This window comes from Sinocyclocheilus grahami, unplaced genomic scaffold (assembly GCF_001515645.1).
Source record: "Sinocyclocheilus grahami isolate Dianchi unplaced genomic scaffold, SAMN03320097.WGS_v1.1 scaffold532.1, whole genome shotgun sequence".
Taxonomy (NCBI): domain Eukaryota; kingdom Metazoa; phylum Chordata; class Actinopteri; order Cypriniformes; family Cyprinidae; genus Sinocyclocheilus; species Sinocyclocheilus grahami.
Window position 1 is genome coordinate 530,172 of NW_015505711.1, and position 21,079 is coordinate 551,250.

The following is a 21,079-nucleotide window of genomic DNA, read 5'->3' on the forward strand; positions in this document are numbered from 1 at the left end:
TTAAACCGCATAAACACATTTCATTACACCAAATACACAAAATAGTGTTCTTTTTAGCAACATCATATGACCCCTTTAAATTTGTTCTGTGAAAAGCGCAAACGTTGTAACCAAAAGGACACATTAAATTGATCAACAGTGATAATGAAGTGTTTTACATATTATTGTTGCACAATATATTCCTATTTCAAATAAATACTATTCATTTGAACATTCTATTCCAAATCTGCATATTAGAACGATCTCAGAAGGATCATGTGACACTGAAGACATCAAATAAATGCAGCCTTGATGAGCATTGGAGACTTTTTACAAAAATATTCAAACGTCTTTCCTGATCCCAAACTTTTGATCGGTAGTGTACATTCGCTTGAAATTACTGTAATACGCCGCAAGATTACATACTTAAATGGTTGATTATTATGATTTTATAGTAGTAACAGTCGTATTTTGGCAGAAACAATGGTTGCCGTGAAGGTAAATGTGTGTAGTGGTAGTAACACTGGCGACTTTCACGGAATCTCAACAGGAACAGTTACCCGCCTCGATAACAAGCGAGTTGACTCAAGTTCATTTACAGGGGAAGAGTCGCTCTTGGCACAGACTGCCATTACAAGGAAGCACACTGCTCTGACAGGACTATTGTACAGACTGCGCTGTGGACTGCGAGATTAGACATGTCTTCCAATTCAATGCTGAGAACTGGATCATTTTTATGCAAGCAGGACTACGGAGGAATAAAATGCCTGATATCGGTATTCTGCACTCGGACAACCAGTAACGTTACAGTAATAGGTGGTGATAAACAAAAAACCATGGACGACTTGGATGGTCCTAGCTTTCTGACATCATTATACTGGCTCTTTGGGAAAGGTTATTTTCAAACTACACATCAAATGCAGGTAAAGATTCATACGAAGGTTCAGTGAAGAACACTTTTAATCTCCAAATGATTGTCTTCATTCCTCCCGGGAAAGTTATGTCGGGTTTTTATAGCTTTGTTATATATATATATATATATATATAATATACGGCTCCGGCCCAATTTAAACCCTATATATAGGGTTTAAATTGGGCCGGGGCCGTCCGGGGCTGAGCCCCACCACATATAGACTCCAGGGCTCGACATTAACGCTTCATTAACGCAAGACAAGTAACATGATTAAAACATCAGAAACAAAAAATACCAAACCGCAAGTATAATTCTGATTTTATTACCTTTAGAGTAAGTGGCGAATAGTGGATATAGCTACTGTAACGTTATATAATGCATTTTAACGGAATAAGGTTGCGCTGCTGAGGCGAGGCTCTCCAGGAGAAATCTAAACGCGCAACACTAAGAAACTGAGCATCCTGAGGTAAACATTCAAAATGGAAAGTTTTTATATTTAAAATACAGTTAGTTAGGCAACAACACACAACGTTTTAACCATTACGACGGTTTAATGGTTCTATAAACAGGTCAATAAGCAAATACTATTAGGTCACTTACATTTTAGGCAGAACCACAGCGCATCTCACAGCAACCAGCCGATTCATTGCTGAATGATTCCGTGTTTTGAACGAATCGGTTGAATCAAAGTTTCATTAGCCCATGCATAAACATCTGATGAATCTGCCGTTTGAACGAATCGCTTGTCATGACTCACTCATTAAACGCTCACTACTGGCATCTACTGGCGTTTTAATTTAGTTTAAAAGTATCATTTCCACCATCATTTCTTGTTTGTATATTCAAAAAAAGATTTAAAATAATCTCATAATATTATTTAATGCAGTTGTATTTTTCAGTGTAAATGATTTAATTTGATAACGTATAGATAACATTATTATAATTGAATTTATAGATCAAATAAGATCAAATTTGAAATGAAAATATTAATGAGATTAGTGGGAAAATGCCCTCTATAAAGGTAAAAAAAAAAGAGGGAAAATTTTATGGATAAAACATAAAAAACGCACATTTATGTCACAGCTGATAGAAAACTGATGAGAATATTGCTTCAGAATAAATCATATTTGCAAGTTAATAATGATAATATGTAACATGAATCTTTATTTAAACTCAAATGTGTAATTAATGCAGATAGAGCACAGCAAAATCTACGGCCCCCTTTGGAGGTCCAAATATGGACCACTGGTTGTTGTTAATGTGGCCAATGCAGACCTCATAGAACAGGTTCTACGGCAAGAGGGTCGCCATCCCATCCGTACTGACATGCCCCACTGGAGAGGCTACCGAAAACTCCGGAATCATGCTTATGGACCCCTGACAGAGTAAGTAACACTGGAGACCCCAGTATTATTGGCAAAGTATTCCTCTGTTATTTAAATGCATTCATTGCACTCATATTGTGCAACCATAATGCTGTCAGCTGCTGCAAAAGTATACATAAAAACATTTGCAGATGTTATAAACATGCATTGAGGAGCTTGCAATTGATTGCTTAGAAAGTGAGTAAAATACAAAATGAAAACATGACTGAAGACACACATTGTTGTGTCTGTTGAACAGTAAACCAAAACCATTCATGGAATTTGTATGCTAAACCCATTTTAGTGGGAATAAATAGGGAATTGTTTTTGAGATCTTACAGTGAACAATGAAATTGCATTGAAATCTGTGTGAAGGATGACAACTGAGGCAGACGATAAATACAAGTGTTAGTGGGAAAACTGGATTTGAGGTACCATAACCTCCAAACATAAATGAAAAAAATGAGGGCTTACTCATTCAGTGTTCAGAGGTCAACTATAAATTGACCATGAGAACACTGCATGAATTTGATCAGTTTTACCACATAAGCAATGTTCAGAACATATTTTGAATATAAAATGTCCACTTTTTTATGTTAGCAAATTATGCAAATATGTATGAGAAAGTAGTTTACTGACAGAAATGACAGTACTTATAAAGCATTTATTGTCCCATTTCAGAATGGGAGCGGAGTGGCAGCGCATTAGAAGCATTCTGAATCCTCGCATGCTGAAGCCCAAACATGTGTCCTCCTACACCAGTGCCATAAATGGTGTGGTGAGCGACTTTATTGAGAAGGTGGCAAAGCTTAGGACAACAAAAGGCAATGACCTTATGGTGTATGATGTGGCAGGAGAGCTGTACAAGTTTGCCTTTGAAGGTAGGCTATAACATATTGAGTAATTTCATGCTCAATATATTGAATTATGCCATAAAGTCATTCCCAGGCATTCATATTAGCAGTTTTAATGAATCAGGTGAGTACAAAGGGTCAATGCCACACATGCATGCATTAGATAACAGAGGCCATCCTATAAAGAGCATTGGCCTTGGCAAGTTCATAGCTTCTAGTCAACTGCAGTTGACTTTATTTCAACTAGTCTACCTTTCAAATAGACCAGGGTCATAAAAATATGTGGAAAGCAATTATGCTCTAATAAATAGAGCCTTAAAGATCAAATTGTGTACTTATAGTATTGCATTATTATGTTCCTGTGTAATTTTTATTTTAGGTGTAGTTTTTATTATCGCACACACACACATACACAACACTATAATTTTTTGTTGTCTTTCCTTCATAAGGAATATGCTCAGTGTTGTTTGAAACTCGTATGGGGTGTCTGAATGAAGTGGTTCCTGAAGAAACACAGAAGTTTATCTTCTCTGTTGGGGAAATGTTCCGTCTTTCTCCCATCGTGATCCTGTTCCCCAAATCTCTCTGGCCCTACATGCCTTTTTGGAAGCATTTTGTGGCTGTTTGGGACCATTTGTTCAAAGTTGGTAAGTCTATTACTATTATTGTCATGTTTAAAAGATAAAAAAATAAAATACAATTATTATTATGAATAAAAATGTTTTTATTGTTGTCATGTTTATTTGCACGACTGTTCAAAAGTTTGGGATTGGTAAGTTTAAAAAAAAAGTAAATTAATATTTTTATTCAGCAAAGATACATAATATTGATCAAAAGTGACAGTAAAGACATTTATAATGTTGCTGTTCTTTTGAACTTTCTATTCATCAAAGAAACCTGAAAAAATCACATTCCACAAAAATATTAAGCAGCACAAATGCTTTTCCAAACCCCAAACATTTGAACAGTAGTGTAGAGTGTCTCTATTCAAACTATACTCATTAGGTCACAGAATGCCAGTCATCTTCAAAAATGCTGTTTTTTTTGTGTGTTTTTTTGCACAGCGGATGAACTAGTGCAGAAGAAGATGGCAGAGATTCAGGAAAGGGTGAAATATGGGCAGCCAGTGGAGGGTGAGTATCTCACACACCTCCTGATCAGTGAACAGATGTCCTTCACTGAGGTTTTGGGAAGCATTACAGAGCTTCTGCTGGCAGGAGTCGACACTGTAAGTATCTTCACTCCTTATGGAGGCAATGCATTACTTATCTTGCCATTTACAACATTTGATTTAAAACTAAGAGGAATAAATAAGCAATAAATAAGTATCACTAGTATTTGCAACGTATTTGAGATTCTGCATTTTTGATGCATGCTCATTTTAGACATCAAACACTGTTTCCTGGGTGCTTTATCACTTGGCACGGGAGCCAAAGATCCAGCAGAAGCTGTATGAAGAGATTATCAGAGTCTGCCCGGGTGACAAAGTGCCCTGCAGTGAAGACATTACCAGGATGCCATTGCTAAAGGCCATCGTTAGAGAGACTCTTCGGTATAGTATCTTCTGTATCTCTCAGTTATACTGTGTTATAAACATATTTAAAGGGATAGTTCACCCAAAAATTGCTTAAAATGCACTCACCCTCAGGCCGTCGAAGCTGGGATAGATGAGTTTGTTTCTTCATCGGAACAGGTTTTGGATCCTCTGCAGTGAATGGGTGCCGTCAGAATGAGAGGCTGATAAAAGCATCACAAGTAATCAACACAGCTGTAGTCAATCAGTGGAGAAATTGAAGAAAGCAGTATTATGAATAAAGGACTCATATTTGAGCTGGAAGCAGTGGTTTGAAACTAAAAATGTCTTAACATAAGAAGAACATAAATGTCATATTAACATTAATTCATGGGCGGGAGTCATGTGGATTATTGTGATGTTTTTATCAGCTGTTTGGACCCTCATTCTGACGGCACCCATTCACTGCCGAGGATCCACTGGTGAGCAAGTGATGCAATGCTAAATTTCTCAAAATACTGTATGTTCTGATGAAGAAACAAACTCATCTACAGTTTGGATGGTCTTGAGGGCGAGTACATTTTTTGTAAATATTCATTTTTGGGTTAACTATTTCATTAAAAGCGTGTCAAAGTAATGAAAACAGTGTTGTGTTAGCTTGCTAGATTAATCCTTTATCCTTTATAGATTAATCCATTAATAGATTAATCCTCCAAATGTGTTCTCTCAGTTTATATCCGGTGGTTCCTGGGAATGCTCGTGTCGTTGCTGAAAGAGAAATAGTGGTGGGTGGCCACCTCTTTCCTAAAAATGTAAGCTGAACTACAAACTGCCATTCCAGAAACAAATACAGCTGGAATCTGATGTACATTCAATTTGGTACCAGTAAATAGATGTCCAAACTGATCAGCGCTGTGTATTCGGTGTTTTCCAGACTCTTTTCCACCTCTGCCACTTTGCAGTGTCCTACGATGAGAAGGTGTTTCCCAATCCTTCTGCCTTCCTCCCTCAGCGCTGGATCCGGGGGGAGAAGCAGTTAAACCAGCATCCCTTCGGGTCTGTGCCGTTTGGCTTTGGCATCCGCGCCTGCCTGGGCCGCAGAGTGGCTGAACTGGAGATGTACCTCCTCTTGTCCCGGGTAAGAACACATTTCACAGATGTTTCTGTTAATACGAAATGAAAAGAAGTTCTTGTACCTCCCAGATTTTAGGTTTTATAAACTGTACAGTGAGGCTCAGAAGTCTGAGGCCACATTGAAAATCTGGATTCAGGTTCTGCTTTTAAATAAACAGAAATTTTGATTTTTTTTTAAATAAATTTTAAATAGTATAAAACTATTTAGATCATTCCATGAATGTTGAACCCATCCATGTCACCAGTGATTTTTCTGACCCATTTTGTTGTGTTAGTTTTGGATCCTTGCCTAATCTTCAGTCCTTCACCTTTGGTCCAACCTCCTCTACTATTAAAGAGATAGCTCTGCTTATCAATGAGTAACTAAGATTCATGTATTCAGCATGTTTCCTGTGATAAACATTAAACTGGCATGTTAAGGTCAATATGCCTTTTTTTTTTTTTACCTTTTTCAGTTAATTAAACATTATGAAGTGCGTCCAGACCCTTCAGGAAGGACTGTGAAGCCGATCACACGAACTCTGCTGGTCCCTGCCACATCCATTGACCTGCAGTTTATTGATAGGCAAAAGGAGCAAGAGGAGCCAGTCAAAGCAAATGCTTCTGTATAAATAACTGTGCACTTCTCAAAGCAATTTGCTTCTAGATAATGTTTACATGTTTTATGACTTATAAAATTGAAAAATATAACTACAATGCGTAGCCCTGTGGACACAAAGTGCTTATACTAAATTACATTGCTTGACTATTGCCTTTTTAAAGGCATTTTTATTTGTAATAACACTTACACTATTTTGCTGTTCTACATACCTATTATACAGTATACTGTAAATGTACTCATTTTTGACATTACATTGTGAAAATAGTTTTGTTTTAATTGCATGTGAATTAATGTCTTTGTAATTAATGTAATGAATTAATATTAGTGTCAGATGTGATGTTTTTTTTAGATCTTTTACAAATAATGTCAACTTAGTTTCTTTTGTGAATGCACCTTCATTTTTTTAATTATATGTTTTTTATTTTTAGAGGAAATTAATATTACAATTTAACTTATCTATTTTCAGGTTGCATTGTCCTTGCTGGTGAGAATATAGTAAGAATAATATTGATAATAACTGACCACGTTGCAACACCTGTCCAGTTTCAATGAAATCCTTCTCACTAGTTCAGTTTCAATATGAACGCAAACTCCAATGATGCTCCCATGTGGGTGAGAATTGTAATTGCAGTAAATATTAATATTCCAGCTTTTACATATTTCTGTTTTTGTTCCACTTTTACGTCAACAAAAAAATAGAGTTTGACATTTAGCCTACCTAGGCATTGCACAGGTCTAAGCGCTAATTAAATGAATGTCATAAAAACGATCTATAAGAAAGTTAATATGGAATGTGTCAGTGAATTTGCATGATTTTTAAAATGTTTTCCTTTTTTCCATCCCAACCTTTAAAATAAATTCACCATGAAATAGATTTTGCAAGCCCATCACCCATTTGCATTCGCCTTCTCTCTAAAAGTTTATTCTGCAGATGATTCACCTTTTGATTTCTTAATCTTTCAATAAAAGAAATAAAAATAAATTTTTAGCATACACTATTTATACCGCATTTTCATATTTTCCCAATTTACCTGATTTACCAATTATATCCAGCAAATGGTAGTGTTGGATCAAATTAAATGCACTAGAAGGTAGCTTCCTAAAGGGGTCATATGATGCTATTTTAAATATCATTATTTTGTGTATTTGGTGTAACAGAATATGTTGACATGCCCCGCCTCTCTCAAACGCTTCGTTTTCTACAAAGTCCCTCCTTCCGACAAGCGCAGTCTGCTCTGATTGGCCAGCTGACCCAGTGCATTGTGATTGGCCGAACACCACAAGCACACGTCGGAAATGTAACGCCCCTTTCCATAATCCTTCAGCTTTCAACATAAATGTAAAGACAGTACATAATGTCCTTAGTTTTACCATCAGTTCAAGCCCGAAAGGGGAGTCGCGTGACAGACACAGTGATGAAGCTGGTATGTGTTTGCAGTACACAAGCCACGGTTAAGAAAGCTGACTCCACTGTGATGTGACCCTGTCTCTCTCTCACGCGCGCACACACACACACGACGCGATACTCTACACAGCACAAAACTCCGCATTTGAACAGTCAATAGTGTAGATCATTGTGATAAATGATCTGTACAGAACTACAAAGTGATTTGTATATTCTAATGTGTTGCACTTTAAATGTGTTGGGCTCTTTAAGAACGGGCTCTCCCTCATTGGGTATACATACAAGGAGCACACGAGCACAGTGTCAGTGTGTGATGTTTGTGACATGAGCTCTGTTAATAAAATATCGCGTTCACATGTGGCCGTCACGGTGTTAATTCTTGGAATATAGCCTACAACAAATAGCAAATACTTAAACTATTAAGAAAACATACTTACATCTGCAAAGTCGGAATTTACCCTTTTTTTTTTTAGAAATAGCCTTTGCACAGCCAGCCTTGTAGGCTACTCTCCTAGGTTCACAAAACTGTCGTCCATAAAATGTGTTGCACAAATTCGAACATCTGGGTTGTGCTGTTCTGTTGTAAATAAATTATACCAATGATTCCTCATTGCATCTACTTCCGGAAGGCCAAATAAAGTGCTTTTGCTTTTGCAAAGAAACACACAGCATCTCCCTGACATGGCTGCTTCAACACTACTGCTGTTCCTGAAACCACGCCTTCTTTCTTTGCGTGAACATTTGGGCGGCATTACGCAAATATTTCCACATCGTGACGTAGAGACGTGGGGGCGTGTTTGAATGAGGCGTTTTAGCCTGGTCTGGATCAGCCTTCTCTTTTAGACAGAATAAATCCTTTTGTGGGAGACTTTGAGCTTTGTAACTCTGCAGATCTTATACATGCACAAATAGCTACATAACACACTAAAGAAAAGGAAAAATAAATCGCATCATATGACCCCTTTAAATAAACAAATCACAATCCGTGATACACTGATACATATAGGCCTATCAGTATAGCCATTATTATACTCCTGCTTTTGTTAACAAACATTAATAAGGTCCCCATTGACTTCCATAGTCATAGTTCCATACTCTGGAAGTCATTCAATGGCTACCAGCAACTGTTTTGGTCACCAAAATTCTTCAAAATATCTTTTGTGGAGAAAAATGTAAGTCATAGAGGTTTGGAATAACTTGAGGGTGAGTAAATGATGACATAATTAAAATTTTTGGGTGAACTATCCCAAAAGTTATTTTAAAGAAAGAATACAGGCAAACTCTAAAATCCTCATACTTGAAGGATTTTAGAAAGTTTTTATTCTATATGGTGTTTGGGATTTATTTGTATATAATGATGTGAGTTAACAACAGTTTTCGACAGGTATGCTTTATTTATTGACTCATATTTATATCTCATAGAAAAAAAAATACGTAAATGTATATCTGTGACATTATTTGACACTTTTTGGTGCAGTCAGGTCTGATTGTACAGGACTAAGGTTAGCAGCACTGACCATGCGTTAATCCAAGTTAGTTACATCCATAAACTGGGGTATGTTGCAATAAAATATTATAACAAAACAAAATCCAGAGGAAATTATTCTTTGGACAGCTTCTACAAAGTTATAAGTGCTCATTTGGCAGTACATGTGTTTTATTATGTTCTGAGGTGCTTTTAAATGGGGAGAATAGACTGCATCATCATTAATACATGTCACTGATTCAGTCGTACATATTGTGATTATAGTGAAGTGCAAAATATTTCCCTTCAGTTCATGTCCCATGAATTCCACAGTGGAGTTTTAGAAAGAATCCTGATAGCAGAAGGAATGCATGCAGATGAAACGGCTTCTGAAATCACATGACTGTGCAGGTTTTTGCCTTGGTCTTGTGTAGACGTGACACTGAGTCCAGCTCAGGCCTGTTAGATAAATGTGAAGTCCTCTTGGTGGCTCTGCTGGACTTGATGCGCTTCGCATTCTTGTTGCTTTTATTGATGCAGGCCAGTGTGGCTATGTGAAAAATGTCCCTCACGCTGTTCTCCGACTGCTGCGCTGAGCACTCGATGTAAGGAGCCGAGATCAGCTTGGCCATGTTTGAACCCTAAAACAAATAGTCAAAAATGACTATATTCTTAAATACTAAATACTTGATTTCCAGTCATCTAATGCAGAGGTCATCAACAGGAGGACCCCTAGGGGGTCTGCCGTGTTACTGCAGGCGATCTGCTAATCAATGTTAGATTTAATGTTCATTTTAAAAAACAAATAAAAGGTAAGATAATTTCAAAGCTAAAGTTTTGCCAAATGTTTCTTTTGAAATGTATCAAGTGAATTTAAAGTATAATGTACAAGTATATGATTGTGTGCAACAATAATGATTATTTTAATGGTTTGCAAGCTAAGAATCTTAAAGTAAAAATATGAATATGCAACTATGCATGGTATTATCGCACAGGTTAAAATCCAGTAGTGCCAAGAGGTCCTTGGTTAAAGATACTTTAGCTACTACTAATACTCTGATATTTCAAATACTATGCTAAGGATCTAATTGCATTATTTTCTAGTACAAGCTTTTGAAATTATATGTTGCATCTGTTCTTTTTTTTTCATTAAAGGTATAAAATATTCTTTACCTGGTCATACGATGAAGGAATGTCATTGGACAGCTGCACAAATGTTGCCAGGTCTGCACGCAGGTCTGACTTGCATCCAACCAAAAGTACTTTAGTATTGGGACAGAATTCTTCGATTTCTCCCTTCCACTAAAGGATTTAAAACGTAGTGTTAGACTGATGACAGTCATAAAAGCATATGTATTTTACAAAAATTCTAATATATAACTTTTTGTTATTGTTAACTAAAACTTTTTTTAAAATATATAATTTTTTGTAGTAAAGCAAAATATAAAGTATAAATATTTGATGGAAAACATAAAAATGAGAAATGTTGCTTGGCAACTAACTTAAAATAAGTTTCAGATGAAGTATTAAAATAAATAATCTAAAAATCTAAATCAAAATATTTTAAAAATAATATGTTTGAATATATATTGCAATGTTATTAAAATAAATAATATAATATCATAATATCAGTAAAAATAAGTGTTAGCCTAAAATTCATTTCGAAGGCCATAATATAATTATTTATTTTTTCAAGTAATCTTCCGTATAATACTGGATTGAGCTGTCTATTTGGAAAATGACAGGCCCCACAAATTCCTTTCTACATTGTTTATATGACATCCAGTTATTCTAAACCATGTTTGTTATCTCAGCACCCATAAAAATCTGATTGCATGATTGTTCTTCATGACTCCATGACATGACCAGATACCAACACACATTTATTTTTTATTATTACATTTTTTTATTATTCTCATGTTTGTGGGGAAGTCGTGGCCTAATGTTTAGAGAGTCTCGTACCGGCAGGGACTGTAGGTGGGGGGAGTGAATGTACAGCGCTCTCTCCCACCTTCAATACCACCTTCAAACCCCCAACTGCTCCCCGGGCGCTGCAGCAAAAGAAAAATGGCTGCCCACTGCTCCGGGTGTGTGTTCATGGTGTGTGTGTTCACCGCTGTGTGTGTGCACTTTGGATGGGATAAATGCAGAGCACTAATTCCGAGTATGGGTCACATGTCACTTTTTTCCTTCTATTCAGTGGAGAACCCTAGCATACAGTATAGCGACTGCAGTCCTAGAATCACTCCTGATGACATCAGCTTAGAGTTGGCACAGATCACTATAGTCACTATAGCATTCTGCGGCACAAAGGCTCTCTGATTCTGAGACCCAACGTAAACAAGCTCTTACTGGCTGTCTTTCTCCCCCTTATGTGATAGTCAAAGGATCAGAGCCCTCCCACACATTCCCTCTCTCCTTCACTGGACTCTTCTCTCAGATGTCTGGACTTTTGTTCTCATTGCTACAAAGACGGGGCTTGTGAGAATATCCCAACCACAATTCAGAGCTACAACAGTTTATAAACATTCAGCGTCGATGAACAAATGTCTTTAAAATCAGCTTACCTTTTTTAGCACATTCTCCAGAGTCTCCGGTCGACCGATGTCAAAACAGATGAGAACTGCATCAGCGTCTGGGTAAGAGAGGGGGCGCACGTTGTCATAGTATGGAGACCCTGCAAATAGACACAAAACACTGTACTAATAAATAAATGATTACTTAACATAAACAAATAAATCTGTACAATAACAGTAAGGCAAGGCAAGGCAAGTTTATTTATATCGCACATTTCATACACAATGGTAATTCAAAGTGCTTTACATAAAAGAAAAGAAAATAATAATAAAAAAAATAATCACAACAATAAAACAAGGAATTTAAAAACTTTGAAAATGATTTAAAAATTAGTACAAAGGAAAAAACGGATAAGTTAAGCAGCGTGTTAGTGTGATATATTTATGCAGATGAATTGTTTAGGTATATTGCTATTAGATTTATTCCACTTTGCTGAACCGTTGCAATTAATTCTTATTTATATTCACAATCAATCAAACTCTTTAACAGCCTGTAAAGAATTTTATTATACATTTTTCCTTTATATTATAGATTTAATTTGTCTTTTTTTAATCTCCTGAGACCCTGCATCTTCATATGAGGACATTATATTTTAGTGAATTTCTCCGAGACCTCACATGCCACAGTTTTAAGTCTGGATGTCCTGTACAGAGCACATTCAGGGCTTTTCAGAGATACTAAATGTTTGGATGTTTCACCATGACCACTCCCTCTCCTTGGTCTTCAAAAATGTCTGATATTAATTTAGTGACACTCTTATGGAAATATGATAATATTTTGTAATTGTCATTTAAATCGGACACATTTTTAAACTGTGTGTCATAAAACAACATCTCAGGAAAATGTTATGGGGTTTCAAATCAAAATATGACTTTCTGTTATGAAACAGGAGGTTGATTTCATACATGTCCTCATATGAGGACACCGGGACTAAAAGCATGTTTATTACGCATTTTGGGAGACACAACAATATGCATGTTCATTCATGTATTTTTATTTTTTTAAAGAAATTGAGTCCCGATGTCCTCTACCAAGGACGTAGCATAACTTATGAATGAAATATCATTTAAAAAAAAAAAATTTGTTTCAATTTATTTTAATGCTCTAAACAATGTAATGACATCAAAAAATACTATTTTTTCCCTAAAATGTTTTGCCGGGTCTTAAGAGGTTAATTTTAATTTTATTTTGAGTTTTAAAAGATTTTACGTGCGTTTGTCATTTTAGTTATTTTTTATTTTTCTGTTTAGCTTTAATATATTTTTATTCCAGTTTTAGTAATTTTAGTACTTCAAATGATTTATTTCAGGTTAGTTGCCAAGGCAGCATTTCCAAGTTTTTTTTATGTTTAGGTTTTTTATCTAATATATTAATTTTATTTAAGCTTTATTTCAAATACCAACATCTATTTTTAATCATTTTAGTTTTTTTTTAAATAAATAAATTATAAATAAAACCAAAATAATAAATAAAAGCTTCTGGCAGACATGGCTACTCAGTGCAGTGTGTCAGAATCCATGCACATCTGTCCTGGAAAGTCATCAGTGAGGAGTATTTTTTTTCTTTTCTTTTATATTCATTTATAGCATGCAGTTTGTATAACAACATCCCCATAAATTACAAACACTTCTGTCATTTGACAGTAAAAATATTTGAATAAAGTCTAATAATTAAAAGTGAAAAGTAAATAATATTTTTCCTTATCTATTTATTTGTTGAAAGTGTCACTGTGAGTAAAATCTTCTAAAGACATTGTGTTCGACTGATACTGGTTGATTTTCTGTGGGGGTCCCCGTGCAAGTCACTGTCCCGCTATAGGAAGACAGCACGTGTACTCATGATTCAAGCCCAGTAAATTAGGTTACAGTGCTATTCTGGGAGGTGAGTGTTGAATCTGCTCTAGAAAGTTTGTAGGGCTTGAAATGAGTTCAAACCTCAGATCATTAGCCAACATTACTGAAATATTTAAAGGTCTCATTTTAAAATGTCTGGCCATTCTGATAAAAGGATGGTGAGCAGCTTTATGGGTTGCTCACCAAAACATAGATGAGGAGGCAAAAGATGATAACTGTAAATCCAGATTACATATATAAACAGATTTCACAATATATAAACTACTGTGTCGTAAGAAATGGTGCTACAATCAAATACTACCTACATATCTGTAGTTTATTTTGAGAATAGTATTACCTAACATTAACAACATTCATCTGAGTCATTCTAGAAGTGTGGGAGACAAGAGTGAGTCTGCTGTGAGAACATCATGGGCAATCCGTGGTGAGTCTGTATCAACTGGATTGGGCTAGTTTACTGTACCCTCTTAAAAATAAAGCTTACAGAAGCAAACACAGATTTACAGCTTGATTCAGTTGAAGTCCCACAAAAACTTCAACCATGGAAATGAATATGCTGATAGTGCAACATGAAGAGCTTATATTAAACTGTTTAACTGACCTCTAGATAACTCAAGATGTCCTTATAAACATAGCTTTTGATAAGGAAACCCTGAACCCAAGTCGAAACTAAAACCTTCATTTTTGTAGCTATGTTAATAAAATATGAAAATTGTCTATTAACACTCACATTTAAATGTTTGCTCCTTCGCTTAACTGCTCAGTCTTCTTCAACCTCATCATCCCACATATGCACGATTTATACTTATGAATTTCATTCGCCTACAGATGAATCATATAACTCAAACAAAAATCTCTGTGCTCCTCACCCAGTCCCAGTCCACCAGAAATGGGAGGAGGTTCATGGCCTTTAGAAAACTCCATCACATAGATAGCCCACAAAACCTCAAAAAATGCATTACAGTTTCTATAACGACTAAGAAATACATATGTGAATGTGTGTGGAGTCATACGATGGAGGCTTGGATAAAAATCTCAAATTGAAGAAAATTAGCTACATCAAATGGCTTTTCCTCCTCTTACCTGAAGTATCCCAAAGACTGAGCTCAACTCTCAATGTGTCCACCTCAAAACTGGCTGTGTAGTTCTCAAACACTGTAGGAACATAGTTCTGTGAGAGAAAAAGCAAAAAGTTTGATATTTAACTAAACAAAACTATTAACTCAGGGCTAAAAAGTAACATAAGTTTTGCATCCATGACATTAAAAATCAAATTAAAGTTCATAGTCGTGACTTTTCTCTACACAAACCTCTGGAAAGGAGTCTTTGGCAAAAACATTTAACAAAGACGTCTTCCCACACTGAGTGTCCCCGACCACAACTATTTTACATTTCAGATCGTGATGGTGATCCATCATGGACTAATTGAACCTCATCTTCATTCACTGTTGCTGAACATCAACCGGTTGACCTCGAGGCTGCAGTCTGTCCATGTTACAGTATGAGAGAAATAGTCCAGTACTCTCTGTTCAAAGCGCTCTAAGTTGTCCTCAGTGCTCTTCAGCTTGTGATAAAGGTGAGTTATGTGTAAAGCTGAACCTCGGCTCTCAGTACAGGCGCGAGGCGCATCCTCTGTCCGCTGCGCTGAGAAGTAAAGCGCTTCACCCGCGCGTCGCTCTGGACTCTGTGTGTGAAACATCCACATACTTGTGTGATGAGCGCAGCGCGAGACCGCCCCTCGCGTCAGCTCACATTCCAGCGCGCTCCAACGCGAGAAAGAGACAAACGCTGCTACAGAGATGTGATTTTGTCAATCACATAAGAGAACACAGAGGTAGTTATAGACATAGCATACGACTGGGATGCGATCGATTAAACAGCCAGTAGCCTAAATATTAAACTTTTAACTAAAAACTGTTAGTTACACTTCTATCCGTGTGGTCCATAAGAGAAGCCTCGCCAAGGCAACTTTTATTTGATCAAAAATGAAAACAGTAATATTATGAAATAGCCTACTATTACAATTTAAAATAACTGTTTGCACTTTAATATATTTCAAAATGTAATTTATTCTCGTGTTGGCAAAGCTACATTTTCAACAGTCAGCAGTTTCACATGATCTTTCATAATTATCTAATAGAAGAAATATTTCTTCTTATTATCAATGATGAAAACAGTTGTGCTGCTAAATATTTTTGTGAAAACCGTTATTTATTTATTTGTTTGTTTGTTTGTTTATTCATTCATTCATTAATGCATTCACTCACTCACTCACTCACTCACTCACAGTTAAAGGGATAGTTCACCCAAAAATGAAAATTCTGTCATTAATTACTCACCCTCATGTCATTCCAAAGCCGTAAGTCCTTCTTTCATCTTCAGAACACAAATTAAGATATTTTTGATGAAATCCAAGAGCTCTCTGACCCTCCATAAACAGCAATGCAACTGAAATGTTCCCAGGCCCAGAAATGTATAAGGACATCGTTAAAATAGTCCATGGGACATCAGTGGTTCAACCGCAATTTAATTAAGCTACGAGAATACTTTTTGTGTGCAAAGAAAACAAAAAAGAGACTTTATTCAACAATTCTTTTCCCCCGCATCACCATCCTCCGCCATTATCGAGAGTACCATAACGCATGTGCGTGCTGCTGCTGACATAGAACACACATACGCTGTGCCTTGTTTACAAGCAGAGGAAAGCAATCCACATGCGTTGCTGTACTCTCATTAATGGCGGTGGACTGTCCCAGAAGAGAAGTCGTCGCCGAATAAAGTCATTATTTTTGTTTTCTTTGTGCACAAAAAGTATTCTCATAGCTTCATAAAATTACATCTGAACCAATGAGGTCACATGAACTCTTTTAACGATGTCCTTACTACCTTTCTGGGCCTTAAATGTGTCAGTCCTGTTGCTGTTTATGCAGGGTCAGAAAGCTCTCAGATTTCATCAAAAATATCTTAAATTGTGTTCCGAAGATGAACGAAGGTCTTACAGGTTTGGAAATACATGAGGGTAAATAATTAATGACAGAATTTTCATTTTTGGGTGAACTATCCCTTTTAAGGCTTCGTCTTCTTTTCCTTATTTCTGCAAATAACTTTCTAAGTTGAAATTTAATAGTAATTCATTATGACTCAACACTGAAATTTCAGTAACTGTCTTGATTTTAAATGCTAACCAAATTATAGGATGATGTCAGGTAAAAGAGGCCTTTGTTTATAATGATGGTTTTGCACAGACTCATTGGCCCATTTTGAACCCAGGCATTTTGAATTTTGATATTTAAATGACTCCTGGGGTGATTTTTGAGAGTACACATTTTAACACTGTTCTAGATTTTTTTTTAGCAAAATCTGGCCAATTTTGCCTGAATTAACCTTAGTCTATAAAAGATATTCATCAACAGACCCTGAGAAAATGCATGGAGACAAGAAAACGTTCTGAAACCCGCGGAAGTGTATTTCAGAGAGCAGTTTGTAAGGGTGTAATTCTCTAGACAAATTACAATGAGAAGGAATTTTAGTCAGTCTATTTACAACAGATATGGTAAATTATGTATTTTGTTTAGATTTTATGTCAAATATCAACAAAAGCCTCAGTCCAGCTATGATAGTATTTACAACAATGAAATAAAGTTGAAAATAGGTTGAATGTCCTTTGATCTTATGATATGTTCTGACCCAATTAATATGATAAATCTGTACTTCCTAAAGTATCGTTTGTCCCAAAGGATACTCACCGTGAGGTCAACATGCAAGACATTTTAAATTAAAACAGCCATGGAGGGACTTTTCAAACTTATAAGGAGGGTAAGCTTTTGATGAAATGTGAGAAGAATGTCTTGTGGTTGGTTTGTCCTCTTTTTTCAACAGTTTCGCAATATTGTTGGCTCCCCACGCCTGCGTCTTAACACAAAAATCACATGGATCATTTGTTTTGTCTTTTCGCTCTGGTCAAAAACATGCTCATAATAAGCAGTAACAATGAAATCATATTCCCTTTATCATTTAACAGAGTCATTTGCACATATTCATTTATACTGTTCTTTTTGTAAACAATATATTTCAATAATAATCTGAAGAAAAAAACCTGTTAATCTCATATACCACAAAGAAAAAAAAAACAGTAAAAGAACAGAATTTACACATCAGACTATGCCTTTTTTTGTTGTTTTGTTTTTTTGTTATCCTTTTATATGCTGAAAATATTAGTGAGGACCCTCCTGTTTTTCTGTGTCAGCAGCAGTTTAGGAGCACAACCCAGAGCAGGAATGTTCTCATGTTGGAGAACAGCCAGAGCAAGAAGCTGCTCCATGACTGAATGAATACCACATCCTCACAGTCAACCAACAAGAACTGTCTCCTTCCTGGATCATTTACAAATCATGATAAATACTTGTGAAATGCTTTTAGGAATACTGATCACATATGGAAACACTTGATGATTATTTTTCCACTTCAACTTGTGATTTTACTAACCTTCCGACCGAGTAGTTAAAGATGTATGATTCTTTGTCTTCAGAGCAAACTGTTATTGGCACAATACTTGTTTTTATTTTATTAAACACAGCTCTGATCATTGTATGTTGCAACAGAACTGCTAGCATGTTCCCATGTGATGAAGAGTATCTGTATTCATGTCTGTCAGCATCACTGTCTGCATGTTTGTGTCATTTCCTTTTCTGTCCCTAGAAACCCTATTGGCCCAAGCTGGTGTAGCTTTCTGCTGACTGAGCAGAAATACCACATGTGCTTTACACAGAACTGAAAAATCTGAGAGGTAGCAGTCGCTCACTGTGTGTGGAAACATATGGATCTGATAACACCATTTTTCGAAGAAGTTATTCGCAACCCCCGCTGGACCACCGGAATATAGAATAACAAACTGTGTGAGTCTGAGGAATGTGAAAGTTAAACATCAGGCATTGGCCTCTTCTGTTACAAGGCAGCTCCTCACCTGATAAAAGAGCTCTCCGGTTTTAGATTGAGCCAGTGAGGAGGGAAAGATTCTGAGATGGAGGAAATTTGCCAGAAATCTCTTGTTCCCACCACAGAGACATGAAACAAACTAAAATAACTACAGTGTAGTCAAGGACAGTCTAGAAGAAGGGGGAATATATTTAGATTGTGACCATTTCTCATATGAGTGATTGAAAGTTTGTGGCAAAGCCCAGGGTCATCATGTATGTTTTTCTTTCTTTCTTTTTTTAGGGTGCACCAGTCGCTGTCCTAGATTTGTGCTCCAGGCTAGATTAAACATAACCAAAGAAAAAATATAAACACTTGCAGTACAAAACAATAGTGTGGTACATTCGTTTTCATTTAGTGTGCAACAGGACCCGGGTTTATAATATATATGACATATTATATCAATGTAATACAATTTTGTAACATGTTATATTGCAATATATTAGTACATACTGTATATATAGTGCAGTAATTGTGCAAACTAATCTAGAATGTTATATTATGTGACAACCTTTTGTTTTTCTTAAAAATGAAGCGAAAACAGTTTTAACTTTAGCATTCCATGTACTATATGTGAAAGAAGCATTAAAATACAAATAGAGAACAATCTGCCCTGTTGTCATCTAACACAGTATCTTCTGCATCACGTAACAGAATCAAATGTAACATTGATTGGAAAAAATTTACTTACATTCCCAGAAAATATGGGTGAATCCTGAACCTTGCAAAATACATTTCAAAGCACCATATGTGTCAAGCAGCAAATATTTTATTCATTTAATATATGTATAATGCATTTCTAAAATAAATAAAAGTTTTTCTCATATGGTGCTGTGTCACCATTAGTTAATATTAGCTGCAGGACCAACATGGCTCTCACAATGTGAGCCAGTGCCAGGGGATATGAGGAAGCATTGAAAAGATGAAAGCATTCGTTTTGTGGTAAGATAGCACACCTACAGTGGGGAAAAAAAGTATTTAGTCAGCCACCAATTGTGCAAGTTCTCCCACTTAAAAAGATGAGAGAGGCCTGTAATTTTCATCATAGGTATACCTCAACTATGAGAGACAAAATGAGAAGAAAAAAAAAATCCAGAAAATCACATCATGAGAAAACAAGTCTTATCAACTAAAATTACACCACCACTGGTACCTTTTTCATGCTCTAACAAATGGTTTTTGCCTCTGGCTAATAGTATGTTGCAATGCACAGAAAGCAGGTATCTCTGAGCCGACCGGTTCATGTAGTGTGATATGGAAAAGGACAGCATGCAGTGGCTTGTTGTAACTCAGGATGTTTTGTCTTTGAAACTCCAGAGATGAACAATTTCTCATAGTTTATATATATAACCCATTCATGTGTCTTCTCCACTGCTTGTAAAGATGGCAAATATCAACTGCTGTATGAGTTTGGTAATCCTGCAGTTGAATCACTGTAGAATCTGTCAGCCATTCCAGTCCTTCAGTCACACATTCTTGGGGAACAACAACTTGGATCATTACTTGGTGTTCTCAAACACCACTACAGCTTCCAGTAATGAGTAATGAAATAATGTATTCTCCATGATTCCAAACAACAATCAACAGGAATCAAAGAATAATTATTGATTGCTAATTGTACTGAAAATTAAATTGTGGAGTAAAAATAAAATAAAAAAATTGCTATTTACTCACCCTTATGTTGTTTCGAACATGTATGATTTTTTTCTGTTGAACACAAAAGAAGATATTTTGAAGAATATTGATAACCAAACACACTGACTTCCATTGTATTTTTTTTACCATTTGTGTTCAACAGAAGAAAGAAAGTCATACAGGTTTGGAACCACTGATGACAGAATTTTAATTTTTTGAGTGATCTCTTTAATAACAATGAAATATTGTTGTAGTATGTTCGTCCTGTTGACAATTGTTGCTGATTGTTTTGTACATTGTAATAGGATTTTTTTTTCTTACCAGAATGCCATAAGATAATATACAGGCTAAAATGTACAAATTCACACTGCAACTTCCATGTCTATCACACAGCAGACACAATCTCTCTGAGATTTCCAACTGTATTTGTAGCTACTGTTTCACAGTACAAACACAACTGGCACCATCTTGTGTTTCAGTCATCATTTGTAGAGAAAATGCAAAAATATTAATAAATTAATTAATGATAATAAACTCCTTTTTTTACCCTTTTTTCCCAATGATATTTCCTCCAATATGAAAATGAGGAGATGGTTGGTTTACCCCTGTTGGCTGATCCATTACAAAATGTACAGTTCAACTAAATACCATCTTATACGACAGAAGTTTTCCTGTGCATTTAAGTATGATTAATCCACACAGTTATCAGTGAATGAGAGCCATTGTAATGCTGGAAACGAAAAGGGCCCTCCAACTCCTCCTCAAATTGTTGCAAAAAAGTTGGAAGCACACATTTCTCTAGACAGAGAGTC

At 36.0% G+C, this 21,079-nt stretch overlaps 2 protein-coding genes across 2 annotated transcripts; one reads left to right on the plus strand and one right to left on the minus strand.

Moving 5' to 3' along the window:
- The first annotated feature begins 361 nt into the window (after nucleotides 1–361).
- On the plus strand, nucleotides 362–7,013 carry LOC107555356 (sterol 26-hydroxylase, mitochondrial-like). The gene is made up of 9 exons (XM_016238117.1): nucleotides 362–902; nucleotides 2,087–2,277; nucleotides 2,938–3,137; nucleotides 3,560–3,757; nucleotides 4,175–4,338; nucleotides 4,496–4,662; nucleotides 5,354–5,435; nucleotides 5,558–5,761; nucleotides 6,213–7,013. The coding sequence occupies exons 1-9, from the start codon at nucleotides 678–680 to the stop codon at nucleotides 6,366–6,368; spliced, it is 1,587 nt and encodes a 528-aa protein (XP_016093603.1). The 5' UTR covers nucleotides 362–677; the 3' UTR covers nucleotides 6,369–7,013.
- A 2,124-nt stretch (nucleotides 7,014–9,137) lies between these two features.
- On the minus strand, nucleotides 9,138–15,349 carry LOC107555359 (rho-related GTP-binding protein RhoE-like). The gene is made up of 5 exons (XM_016238122.1): nucleotides 14,969–15,349; nucleotides 14,742–14,829; nucleotides 11,796–11,905; nucleotides 10,402–10,530; nucleotides 9,138–9,869 (listed from the first exon to the last, which is right to left on the minus strand). The coding sequence occupies exons 1-5, from the start codon at nucleotides 15,074–15,076 to the stop codon at nucleotides 9,624–9,626; spliced, it is 681 nt and encodes a 226-aa protein (XP_016093608.1). The 5' UTR covers nucleotides 15,077–15,349; the 3' UTR covers nucleotides 9,138–9,623.
- Between the last annotated feature and the right edge of the window lie 5,730 nt (nucleotides 15,350–21,079).